Here is a 12,518-nt window from a genome sequence, read left to right as displayed (position 1 = left end):
ACATTTTCAACTCTACTGATGGTTTAACAAAACTGTTGCATTATATAGCAAAAATGATCTTGTCCCGTGCACTGTAGCCAGCAGCTCATAGATACAGTGTTGGTAGGCTACCTACATGATGAGATTATTATGGATGAGAGCGATATTATTTTATTTGTCAAATGGCAGCCAAGCATCGATCATCATGTCATCATCATGAGTTGGCTGATATCCGATTTTATAGGGTCACTCCACAGTTAAGGCTGAACAGTGCCTATACAAAGTCTACACTTTGCTCTTTTCATATTTCTTTTGATCCTGACAAACTCCCCAGTCCCTGCCGGTGACAAGCATACCCATAACATGATGCTGCCACCACAATAGTTAATGTGTGGTCTATCTCCAGGTCATCAGACTGTTAAATAGTCACCTCTAGCCGGCCTCCGCCCAGTACCCTGCCCTGAACTTTAGTCACTGTTACTAGCCGTCTACCACCCAGTACTCCACCCTGTAGTCTAGTCAAGGCTCATCCTATATAACTACTACTGTACACACCTTTTATATTCATATACGGTCCATAATGTCTAGACACACCATCATATACATTGTAAACCAACTGTATATATTTATATTCCAATCAGTAGGTCACACAAATGACTATTTCTAAACAAAGATAATAGACAAGTAGAATGGGAGAGTTTTCTTAAACTATCTTTACTTATTCAGTGAATAGACTCCAGGGATGGTGATGAAGGCTGTAGGAATGAAGATCAGACAGTGAATAGACTCCAGGGATGGTGATGAAGGCTGTAGGAATGAAGATCAGACAGTGAAGAGACTCCAGGGACGGTGATGAAGGCTGTAGGAATGAAGATCAGACAGTGAAGAGACTCCAGGGGCGGTGATGAAGACTGTCGGAATGAAGATCAGACAGTGAAGAGACTCCAGGGGCGATGATGAAGGCTGTAGGAATGAAGATCAGACAGTGAAGAGACTCCAGTGGTTAAGGGCGCTGTGCATCTTTTTTTTTTTTAAACAAAACTATTTATTTTACTTAACAAGTATTTTTCTTAACTGCATTGTTGGTTAAGGGCTTGTAAGTAAGCATTTCACTAAGGTCTACACCGGTTGTATTTGGCACGTCACAAATAATATTTCATTTGATTTTCATACTTTTATAATAAAACACTTTTCAACCCATATGATCTATTACATAATAAAAGTCGTAATACACATATCATGTCATAGTGAATTCATGACATGTGAACGAACAAGCCTTTTCATACTTTATAATATGGCTATACAGTGGGGAGAACAAGTATTTGATACACTGCCGATTTTGCAGGTTTTCCTACTTACAAAGCATGTAGAGGTCTGTAATTTTTATCATAGATACACTTCAACCGTGAGAGACGGAATCTAAAACAAAAATCCAGAAAATCACATTTAATGATATTTAAGTAATTCATTTGCATTTTCTTGAGACCCAGAGTTACTTCTGCTGCAGAGGATACGTTCATTAGAGTTACCAGCCTCAGAAATTGCTGCCCAAATAAATGCTTCACAAAGTTGAACAAACAGACACATCTCAATATCAACTGTTCAGAGGAGACTGTGTGAATCAGGACTTCATGGTCGAATTGCTGCAAAGAAACCACTACTCAAGGACAGCAAAAAGAAGAAGAGACTTGGGCCAAGAAACACGAGCAAACCTTCACATTGACTCTGTACTGGTACCTCCTGTATACAGCCTCCACATTGACTCTGTACTGGTACCTCCTGTATACAGCCTTCACATTGACTCTGTACTGGTACCTCCTATATATAGCCTCCACATTGACTCTGTACTGGTACCTCCTGTATATAGCCTTCACATTGACCCTGTACTGGTACCTCCTGTACATAGCCTCCACATTGACTCTGTACTGGTACCCCCTGTATATAGCCTCCACATTGACTCTGTACCGGTACCCCCTGTATATAGCCTCCACATACCCCCTGTATATAGCCTCCACATTGACTCTGTACTGGTACCCCCTGTATACAGCCCCCACATTGACTCTGTACTGGTACCCCTGTATATAGCCTCCACATTGACTCTGTACCGGTACCCCCTGTATATAGCCTCCACATTGACTCTGTACCGGTACCCCCTGTATATAGCCTCCACATTGACTCTGTACTGGTACCCCCTGTATACAGCCTCCACATTGACTCTGTACCGGTACCCCCTGTATGTAGCCTCCACATTGACTCTGTACCGGTACCCCCTGTATATAGCCCCCACATTGACTCTGTACTGGTACCCCTGTATATAGCCTCCACATTGACTCTGTACCGGTACCCCCTGTATATAGCCTCCACATTGACTCTGTACTGGTTCCCTGTAGCACTGGTCCTTCTGTAGCACAGTTGGTAGAGCATGGCGCTTGTAACGCCAGGGTAGTGTGTTCGATTCCCGGGACCACCCATACGTAGAATGTATGCACACATGACTGTAAGTCGCTTTGGATAAAAGCGTCTGCTAAATGGCATATATTATTATATTATTCCCCCTGTATACAGCCTCCACATTGACCCTGTACTGGTACCTCCTGTATATAGCCTCCACATTGACTCTGTACTGGTACCTCCTGTATATAGCCTCCACATTGACTCTGTACTGGTACCTCCTGTATATAGCCTCCACATTGACTCTGTACTGGTACCTCCTGTATATAGCCTCCACATTGACTCTGTAGCCACGGTATAGTTTTTTTATTGTGTAACTTTTTTTCTTACCTCTTATTTTTCTTAACTACATTGTTGTAGTTAACGGTAATGTCTACACCTGTTGTAGCTTTGTAGCGTAGCTTTAAGGGAATAGTATGGTCACATCTAGAGAAAAAATGAACAGAGTAAATGTGTATAAACACACTACCTATTCATGGAAGTATTTATTCATCATCTACATATTCATATTACGCGTCTGTGTACAGGAAAGTATTAGTTGTAAGAGAAAATGTATCAGCTTATTGTTAAATAATTATGACGTTCTTTCCAATACAAAAAGTGTAGTAACTATTGTTTCCAAACTGCGTTACCCACTCCAGCCAGCAGATGGCGACGAGCGTCTTTCAGGTGATGCTTCTAGCGTGACGTATAATGGACTGGACGGGACGCTTCTTCAGGAACAACAACACGGATACTATTTCAACCACGTCGGTAGCTTGCTCGCCAACATAAAACTGAAAGATTGACGTTTTAGGCCATGTTAATGTACATTAGCTAATCGCAGTGTTTAAAACACATTTCAGTTGACGTTAACTTGAACCTAATGTGCTTGTTCAATTTGCAAATTTGTTAAAGATTGATACTGAGCCGAGCACTAGGCTATTCGCTAATGCTAACTAGCTAGCTAACATCCCTGACCATGAGCTCATTAAACTACTCATCCCCTGCTAAAGAAGTGGATGTCTGCTGTCCGGAGAAAGAAGCTCTGGCGCTGAACATTGTCGTGAAAGACGAAGAGGAGGATATTACAGTGAAAGGAGAGAAAGAACCGTTCAGAATGAAAAAGGAGGAAGAGGAGGCTGTTATAGGGAAAGAAGAGAAAGCATCCTCTTCCTCTCTAAAAGGTTCTATCTCAGTAAAGGTGAAGGAGGAAGACGTTTTGGGAGTGAAAGAGGAGGAGACAGAATATCAGATTAACACCAGTGAGTACTGTCTTAAAATCAGGGGCACAAATTATGCAGTTGTTGAACTAATGTGTGGTTTTTAAGGGGCATTCTACTGAAGTTCTTCACTTCAATGTGATGTTCAGTACTATATAAATTGTTAAAGGGTCAATCTGCCATTGCTACATATATTTTTGGGACTTTTAAATGAGATTTAATGATATATAACAGGCTTTTAAAATGTAATAATGGAGCATAATTTATACTTAAAATATCAAAGGGACACAAAAGGCACCCAATTAATTTAGAGATATTAATGCCTCTTATAAGACCCTATGACTGTAATAGACAGTAATAATTGATGATGGTAATAAGTTCACCTTCTGTTTGATGTTCTCGTTCAAACAGGAGAGAGACATGACTATCGTGGATCCTCTGGGGAGCCTCAACAACATCCTAATGCTGACGAGACAGAGAAGAGTCTCTCCAGATCAGAACACCAGATGGTACAGCTTTGTCTGGTCTAGCATACAGCTTGCCCTATCTGGGTCTGGGTTTCTGTAAGGCACTTTATGACAACAGTGACATCAGCATCCCATAATGATATGTGTCTGTGTCCCCTCTTTATGGTTACCAGGACAATGCTCGCCCTTCCGCCCTCCCGGAGACCCTGTGTCGTGCCTCTCCTGGTAGCACGTTACTGCTGGGTATGAAGAGGTTGTCTGTGCTGCTGGTAGACTGCAGGAAAACAACGGGGCTGAGTGGAACTGTGAGAGGAGGAGAAGAGAAGAAAGGATCAGATTTGACACATCAAAGTAAGTGCTGTAGTTTAGTTTGAACAAATAAAATAGATCTGCCCATTGGTATCTCTTCCCAATAAGTCTGTCCCCGACTAATACAAAAACAACTTTGCACACTCTTGGTATTCTCTCAACCAGCTTAACCTGGAATGCTTTTCCAACAGTCTTGAAGGAGTTCCCACATATGCTGGGCACATGTTGGCTACTTTTCCGTCACTCTGCGGTCCAACTCATCTCAATTCATCTCAATTTGGGTTGAGGTCAGGTGATTGTGGAGGCCAGGTTATCTGATGCAGCACTCCATCACTCTCCTTCTTGGTCAAATAGCACTTACACAGCCTGGTTGTGGTTAGGTCATTGTCCTGTTGAAACACAAATGATAGTCCCGCTAAGCGCAAACCAGATGGGATGGTGTATCGCTGCAGAATGCTGTGGTAGCGATGCTGGTTAAGTGTGACTTGAATTCTAAATAAATCACAGTGTCACCCCAGCAAAGCACCATCACTCATGAAAGCTCATCAATGCTTCACTCATCAGACCAAAGGACAGATTTCCACCGGTCCATTGCTCATGCTTCTTGATTCACACAGTCTCCTCTGAACAGTTGATGTTGAGATGTGTCTCTTAATTGAACTCTGTAAATCATTTATTTGGGCTGCAATTTCTGAGGCTGGTAAGTAATGAAGTAACTGGGTCTTCCTTTACTGTGGAGGTCCTCATGAGAGCCAGTTTCATCGTAGCTTTTGATGGTTTTGCGACTGTACTTAAAGAAACTTTCAATGTTCTTGAAATTTTCGGTATTGACTGACCATGTCTTCAAGTAATGATGGACTGTTGTTTCTCTTTGCTTATTTGAGCCATTTGGACTTGGTCTTTTACCAAATAGGGCTGTCTTCTGTATACCCCTTTAACTTGTCACAAGACAACTGATTGGCTCAAACGCACTAAGAAGGAAAAACACAAATTAATATTTAAACAAGGCACCTGTTAATTGAAATGCTTTCCAGATGACTATGAAGCTGGTTGAGAGAATGCCAAGAGTGTGCAAAGCTGTCATCAAGACAAAGGGTGGCTACTTTGAAGAATCTCAAATATAAAATACAATTTGATTTGATTAACACTTTTTTTGTTTACTACACGATTCCATTTGTGTTATTTCATAGTTTTGATGTCTTCACTATTATTCTACAATGTAGAAAATAGTAAAAAAATAAAAAATAAAGAAAAACCCTTAAATGAGTAGGTGTGTCCACCTTTGACTGGTTCTCTATACACAGTGGGGAGAACAAGTATTTGATACACTGCCGATTTTGCAGGTTTTCCTACTTACAAAGCATGTAGAGGTCTGTAATTTTTTATCATAGGTACACTTCAACAGTGAGAGACGGAATCTAAAACAAAAATTAAGGAAATCACATTGTATGATTTTTAAGTAATTAATTTGCATTTTATTGCATGACATAAGTATTTGATACATCAGAAAAGCAGAACTTAATATTTGGTACAGAAACCTTTGTTTTCAGGGATTTTGGCCCACTCCTCCATACAGACCTTCTCCAGATCCTTCAGGTTTTGTGGCTGTCGCTGGGCAATACGGACTTTCAGCTCCCTCCAAAGATTTTCTATTGGGTTCAGGTCTGGAGACTGACTAGGCCACTCCACTCCTTAGTTGCCCTGGCTGTGTGTTTTGGGTCGTTGTCATCCTGGAAGACCCAGCCACGACCCAACTTCAATGCTCTTACTGAGGGAAGGAGGTTGTTGGCCAAGATCTCGAGATGCATGGCCCCATCCATCCTCCCCTCAATACGGTGGAGTCGTCCTGTCCTCTTTGCAGAAAAGCATCCCCATAGAATGATGTTTCCACCTCCATGCTTCACGGTTGGGATGGTGTTCTTGGGGTTGTACTCATCCTTCTTCTTCCTCCAAACACGGCGAGTGGAGTTTAGACCAAAACGCTCTATTTTTGTCTCATCAGACCACATGACCTTCTCCCAATCCTCCTCTGGATCATCCAGATGGTCATTGGCAAACTTCAGACGGGCCTGGACATGCACTGGCTTGAGCAGGGAGTACCTTGCGTGCGCTGCAGGATTTTAATCCATGACGGCGTAGTGTGTTACTAAAATGGTTTTCTTTGAGACTGTGGTCCCAGCTCTCTTCAGGTCATTGACCAGGTCCTGCCGTGTAGTTCTGGGCTGATCCCTCACCTTCCTCATGATCATTGATGCCTCACGAGGTGAGATCTTTCATGGAGCCCCAGACAGAGGGTGATTGACCGTCATCTTGAACTTCTTCCATTTTCTAATAATTGCGCCAACAGTTGTTGCCTTCTCACCAAGCCGCTTGCCTATTGTCCTGTAGCCCATCCCAGCCTTGTGCAGGTCTACAATTTTATCCCTGATGTCCTTACACCCTCTCTGGTCTTGGCCATTGTGGAGAGGTTGGAGTCTGTTTGTTTGATTGAGTGTGTAGACAGGTGTCTTTTATACAGGTAACAAGTTCAAACAGGTGCAGTTAATACAGGTAATGAGTGGAGAACAGAGGGATTCTTAAAGAAAAACTAACAGGTCTGTGAGAGCTGGAATTCTTACTGGTTGGTAGGTGATCAAATACTTTTGTCCTGCAATAAAATGCTAATTAATTACTTAAAAATCATACGATGTGATTTTCTGGATTTTTGTTTTAGATTCTGTCTCTCACAGTTGAAGTGTACCTTTGATAAGTGCATAAGCCCACCCACTTGGGAGCCAGGCCCAGCAAATCAGAATGAGTTTTCCCCACAAAAGGGCTTTGTTACAGAGATAAACACTCCTCAGTTTCATCAGATGTCCGGGTGGCTGATCTCAGACGATTTAAAAAAATTTTTTTTTACCTTTATTTAACCAGGCATTTTCAATGACGGCCTGGGAACAGTGGGTTAACTGCCTGTTCAGGGGCAGAACGACAGATTTGTACCTTGTCAGCTCGGGGGTTTTGAACTCACAACCTTCCGGTTACTAGTCCAACGCTCGAACCACTAGGCTACGCTGCCGCCCCGATGTGGAGGTCCTTGATCTGCAGTTGTGAGGCCTGTTGGACGGACTTCCAAATTCTCTAAAAAGACATTGGAGGCGGCTGATGGTAGAGAATGCAACATTCAATTCTCTGGTAGCAGCTCCAGTGGATATTCCTGCAGTCCCCAATCCATTTGCACACTCCCTCAAAACTTGAGACATCTGTGGCATTGTATTGTGTGACAACTGTATATTTTAGAGTGGCTTTTTATTGTCCCCTGCATAAGGTACACCTGTGTAATGCTGTTTAATCAGCTTCTTGATATGCTACACCTGTCACGTGGATGGATTATCTTGGCAAAGCAATGTAAACAAATTTAGACAAATTGGAGATTTCATTCTGGTCTCTTTTTATATAAACACTGTCTTTGGCAGGAGGAAAACCAAACTTGGAGGAACCAAAGACCTCCACAACATCAAGACGACACCTCTGCTCCCAGATCAAGTTAGGAAGCCTGAAAAGACCTGAGAGGACACACACAGGAGAGAAGCCGTACCATTGCACCCAGTGTGGAAAGAGTTTTAGCCTGTTAGGAAGCCTGAAAGCTCATGAGCGAATACACACGGGAGAGAAGCCATACCATTGCGGCCAGTGTGGAAATAGTTTTAGCCAGTTAGGAAACATGAAAAGACATGAGCGAATTCACACAGGGGAGATGCCATACCACTGCTCCCATTGCGGAAAGAGTTTTAACCATTTACTTAACATGAAAAGACATGAGAGGATACACACAGGATTGAAGCCTCACCATTGCTCCCAGTGTGGAAAGAGTTTTATGCAGTTAGGTATCCTCAAAGATCATTTGCGAATACACACAGGGGAGAAGCCTTTCCTTTGCGCTCAGTGTGGAAAGAGTTTTAGCCAGTCAGGAAACCTGAAAGTGCATGAGCGAATTCACACAGGGAAGAAATCTTACCACTGATCCCAGCGCGCAATGCGTTTTTACCCAATTAGGACACCTGAAAGAAGACATGAGACCGCACACGGGGGAGAAGCTTTACAAATGTTCAGACTGGGGGGAAGGCATTTTACTCATCAGTAGCGTAAAAAAAACATGTGAGAATCCACACAGGAGAGAATGTTTACTTGTTTATATATAAATATTTCTTGTTTTTTTTTCTCATTTTGTCTGTCATAGTTGTAGTGTACCTATGATGAAAATTACAGGCCTCTCTCATCTTTTTAACTGGGAGAACTTGCACAATTGGTGGCTGACTAAATACTTTTTTGCCCCACTAAGTGTATGTAAACTTCCAACTTCAACTGTATATTATTTGAAATGCTAATCCTTTGCACACGAATGCTCACTCATTCAGGATTAATTGCAGTCAATATATATTTACGCCGTTGTGGTCTGTTGGAATCCGGTCCGTCTGCTGGAGAGTTCATCTGAGTCTCTCTCCTTCTGTTTCCCTGAAGTTCAAAGTCTTTCTTGGTTAGAATGGATACCTCCGATTACCATTCAGAAATGTTCTCATAGAATAGATGTTTCGGCGGTTGTCGTCATTCGCATCCCAGGTTTACATCATTTCTAGCTGCCCCCACAGACCCACCAATGCTCTTACTCTGTTGGGATTGATAGTCTCAGAGTTGAACCATTTCCAGCCGTGTAGCCAATGCTCCACGTGGGATGGTTTTCTAGTCTTGGTACTCAAATGTGCCACCTCAGCTTACAGCGAGGTATGCGTTGTCTAAACTATTCGCAATCACAGCTCACGCTGTGATTGGTTTGCTCAGTCTGAAGAGGATTTTTTTTCAGGAGGGGCTTTTATTCTAAACAATAGGATAGGCTGTTCCATGACACCAGATCATGTCTGTGCCCTCGGGGACCAATGACTTAGTTACACTTTTAAAGGAATACAATTCTCTCACATTGAAGGTTTAACATCACATTACATCATTTCATATAGTTGCATCTTTACTCATTCATTTTATACATGAATTAGATGCAAACCCCATAATTGAGAAATGTACACATTGAGACATAGTTATGTGTGTTTCCTGTCCTCTCTAAGGTCACCAAATGAAACACACTCAACATAACTGTCCCTTACGTGTCCACAGACCCTTCCCACACTCTCAAAGGTGGACATATAGTTTAATTTTGCCATTTTGGGGATTTAGGAGTTCGGCCATGTGAATTCCTTTGTTCACTCTGTGGTCTCTCTCTGTATGAAAAGGGGGCGGGAGTCTCCGCCAGGTAGTTACGACCTGAGATAACAGAACCTGGTTGTAGGAGAGGGGGAAGCCACAATCTATACCCAGAAAAGGCCACATCGTGACAATATGGAGTATGTCAGTTTGAATATAATGTAAATCAGTTTTCTTGTGTTCAAATGTAGGATAGATCAGATTCCATGTGTTTAAATGGTCCTTTTTTCAACTCTTTGACTGTGTGTTTATCTGGGTGTGTCATTCCTCCAGCACTACAGATAATCACAGTGATATTTGGATGTGATGCATTTGTTCCATTGTTTATATTTGCATTGTTGGCCCACTGATGATTTAATGAAATGAAAATGTTCAGACTCTGTAATGGAAAATGTTAGTTGTTTGTGTGTCCACAACTGAGTATGTGACTAACCTTGTGAAACTGTCCTATTATAAGCTCCTGTTCTTGGGAGTATCATCCTGTGTTGCAAATCAATTTACACCTGTGTCCTTGTATGAATAAAGTCCCTCCCAGGAACAGGAAACTATAAAGATATGTGCTCATCACTCAATGCTTCAGGAATTCAGACTGTCTACACTGCGCTGTGTAACTCTGTTATTCTCTCTGAGCTCAGAAATAAAGAATCTTGGTTTGACTTGGACTCCAGCAGATCCTTATTTTATAATATCCACCACAACTCTCCCAAGGATTGCTGTTTATCATTGTCTCAAAGAAGAGTTCCTCGTTCCACTTTATATATCCACCTTAGTAGCTAAGTTTCCATGTAATTTGAGACAGATTTTCATGTGAATATTCAAAAATCTGCATGAAACAATATATACATTTTCCCACCAGAAATGTTTCTATCAAACAGGTTTATTGCAGATTAAAGGCTTTGCGTGACAAATAAATAACTTTTGCTGTTAGATTCCCAATGGTTTCCATCACATTTTCAACTCTACTGATGGTTTAACAAAACTTGCATTACATAGCAAAATTTCTCTTGTCCCGTGCACTGTAGCCAGCAGCTCATAGATACAGTGTTGGTAGGCTACCTACATGATGAGATTATTATGGATGAGAGCGATATTATTTTATTTGTCAAATGGCAGCCAAGCATCAATCATCATGTCACCAGAATAAGACCATTGAAATGTATTGGAAAGGAGCATCAAGCTCATCACGTGCACTTTCACCACCCTGTGAAGTTCATAACTTATTTCATCTGTAGCCTAATAAACTACATGGGTTCCCAAGTCGTAGTGGGAGGACCACACAACATATCATCACGTGACTCCAAGTTAACTAAGATGTGATGGTTATTATATAAATATTTGCTCATAAAGGAGTTTCCACCTCCATTTCTCGCTTATACATTTTTACTGACACAAAAAGTCCCCACCATGTCAAACAAACTAACATATAGTTTGTCGGCTTTTATAAAATTGTTCAGGCATAACCTGTTTCCATCAGCCCAGTCATTACTTCTGAAATGGTTGGATCAATATCCACCTTCATGATGTGGATGAAGCCTGATTTGGAATGTCTGAGTAGTTCTATATGATGTCATAATACACCCCTCTGATAGTGATACATTTGCTCCATTGTTTCCATGTTAGTTGGTTTCCCACTCTGATGATTTATATCTGACAGAGGGGCTTTAAATGAATAGTATGGTGACATCTTAGTGTGTCTTGAAGTAAATATAATTATTAATCATAAACTCCTATAGCAACAATACAATGCAGCTACTACTGTACACACCTTTTATATTCATATACGGTCCATAATGTCTAGACACACCATCATATACATTTTAAACCAACTGTATATATTTATATTCCAGACTCTGACATTCCTCGTTCTACATTTTCTATATTTCTAAATCCTTAAAATAAATTGTATGGAAAATCATTAGGTCACACAAATGACTATTTCTAAACAAAGATAATAGAGAAGTAGAATGGGAGAGGTTTCTTATACTATCTTTACTTACTCAGTGAAGAGACTCCAGGGATGGTGATGAAGGCTGTAGGAATGAAGATCAGACAGTGAAGAGACTCCAGGGACGGAGATGAAGGCTGTAGGAATGAAGATCAGACAGTGAAGAGACTCCAGGGATGGTGATGAAGGCTGTAGGAATGAAGATCAGACAGTGAAGAGACTCCAGGGATGGTGATGAAGGCTGTAGGAATGAAGATCAGACAGTGAAGAGACTCCAGGGATGGTGATGAAGGCTGTAGGAATGAAGATCAGACAGTGAAGAGACTCCAGGGATGGTGATGAAGTCTGTAGGAATGAAGATCAGACAGTGAAGAGACTCCAGGGATGGAGATGAAGGCTGTAGGAATGAAGATCAGACAGTGAATAGACTCCAGGGATGGTGATGAAGGCTGTAGGAATGAAGATCAGACAGTGAAGAGACTCCAGGGACGGAGATGAAGGCTGTAGGAATGAAGATCAGACAGTGAATAGACTCCAGGGATGGGGATGAAGGCTGTAGGAATGAAGATCAGACAGTGAATAGACTCCAGGGAAGGGGATGAAGGCTGTAGGAATGAAGATCAGACAGTGAAGAGACTCCAGGGATGGTGATGAAGGCTGTAGGAATGAAGAACAGACAGTGAAGAGACTCCAGGGATGGAGATGAAGGCTGTAGGAATGAAAATCAGACAGTGAAGAGACTCCAGGGACGGAGATGAAGGCTGTAGGAATGAAGATCAGACAGTGAAGAGACTCCAGGGATGGTGTTGAAGGCTGTAGGAATGAAGATCAGACAGTGAAGAGACTCCAGGGATGGTGATGAAGGCTATAGGAATGAAGATCAGACAGTGAAGAGACTCCAGGGACGGTGATGAAGGCTGTAGGAATGAAGAT

General features: G+C 41.8%; 1 protein-coding gene across 3 annotated transcripts in view; it reads left to right on the top strand.

Annotated features, from left to right (window-relative positions):
- The first annotated feature begins 3,146 nt into the window (after window positions 1-3,146).
- LOC127922567 (zinc finger protein 501-like) overlaps window positions 3,147-12,518 on the top strand; it is a 40,844-nt gene continuing 31,472 nt past the window's right edge. The window contains exons 1-3 of one of the 3 annotated variants that reach the window (XM_052506413.1): window positions 3,147-3,674; window positions 4,044-4,141; window positions 4,273-4,450. In XM_052506413.1, the coding sequence (XP_052362373.1) occupies window positions 3,392-3,674; window positions 4,044-4,141; window positions 4,273-4,450 (559 nt within the window). In that variant the 5' untranslated portion in view covers window positions 3,147-3,391. The remainder of the gene's footprint in view (window positions 3,675-4,043; window positions 4,142-4,272; window positions 4,451-12,518) is intronic. The other 2 variants (XM_052506411.1, XM_052506410.1) reach the window with 2 other exon arrangements.

Source organism: Oncorhynchus keta, unplaced genomic scaffold (assembly GCF_023373465.1).
Source record: "Oncorhynchus keta strain PuntledgeMale-10-30-2019 unplaced genomic scaffold, Oket_V2 Un_contig_2626_pilon_pilon, whole genome shotgun sequence".
NCBI classification, from domain to species: Eukaryota; Metazoa; Chordata; class Actinopteri; order Salmoniformes; family Salmonidae; genus Oncorhynchus; species Oncorhynchus keta.
This window is presented reverse-complemented; position numbering and strand designations above follow the sequence as displayed.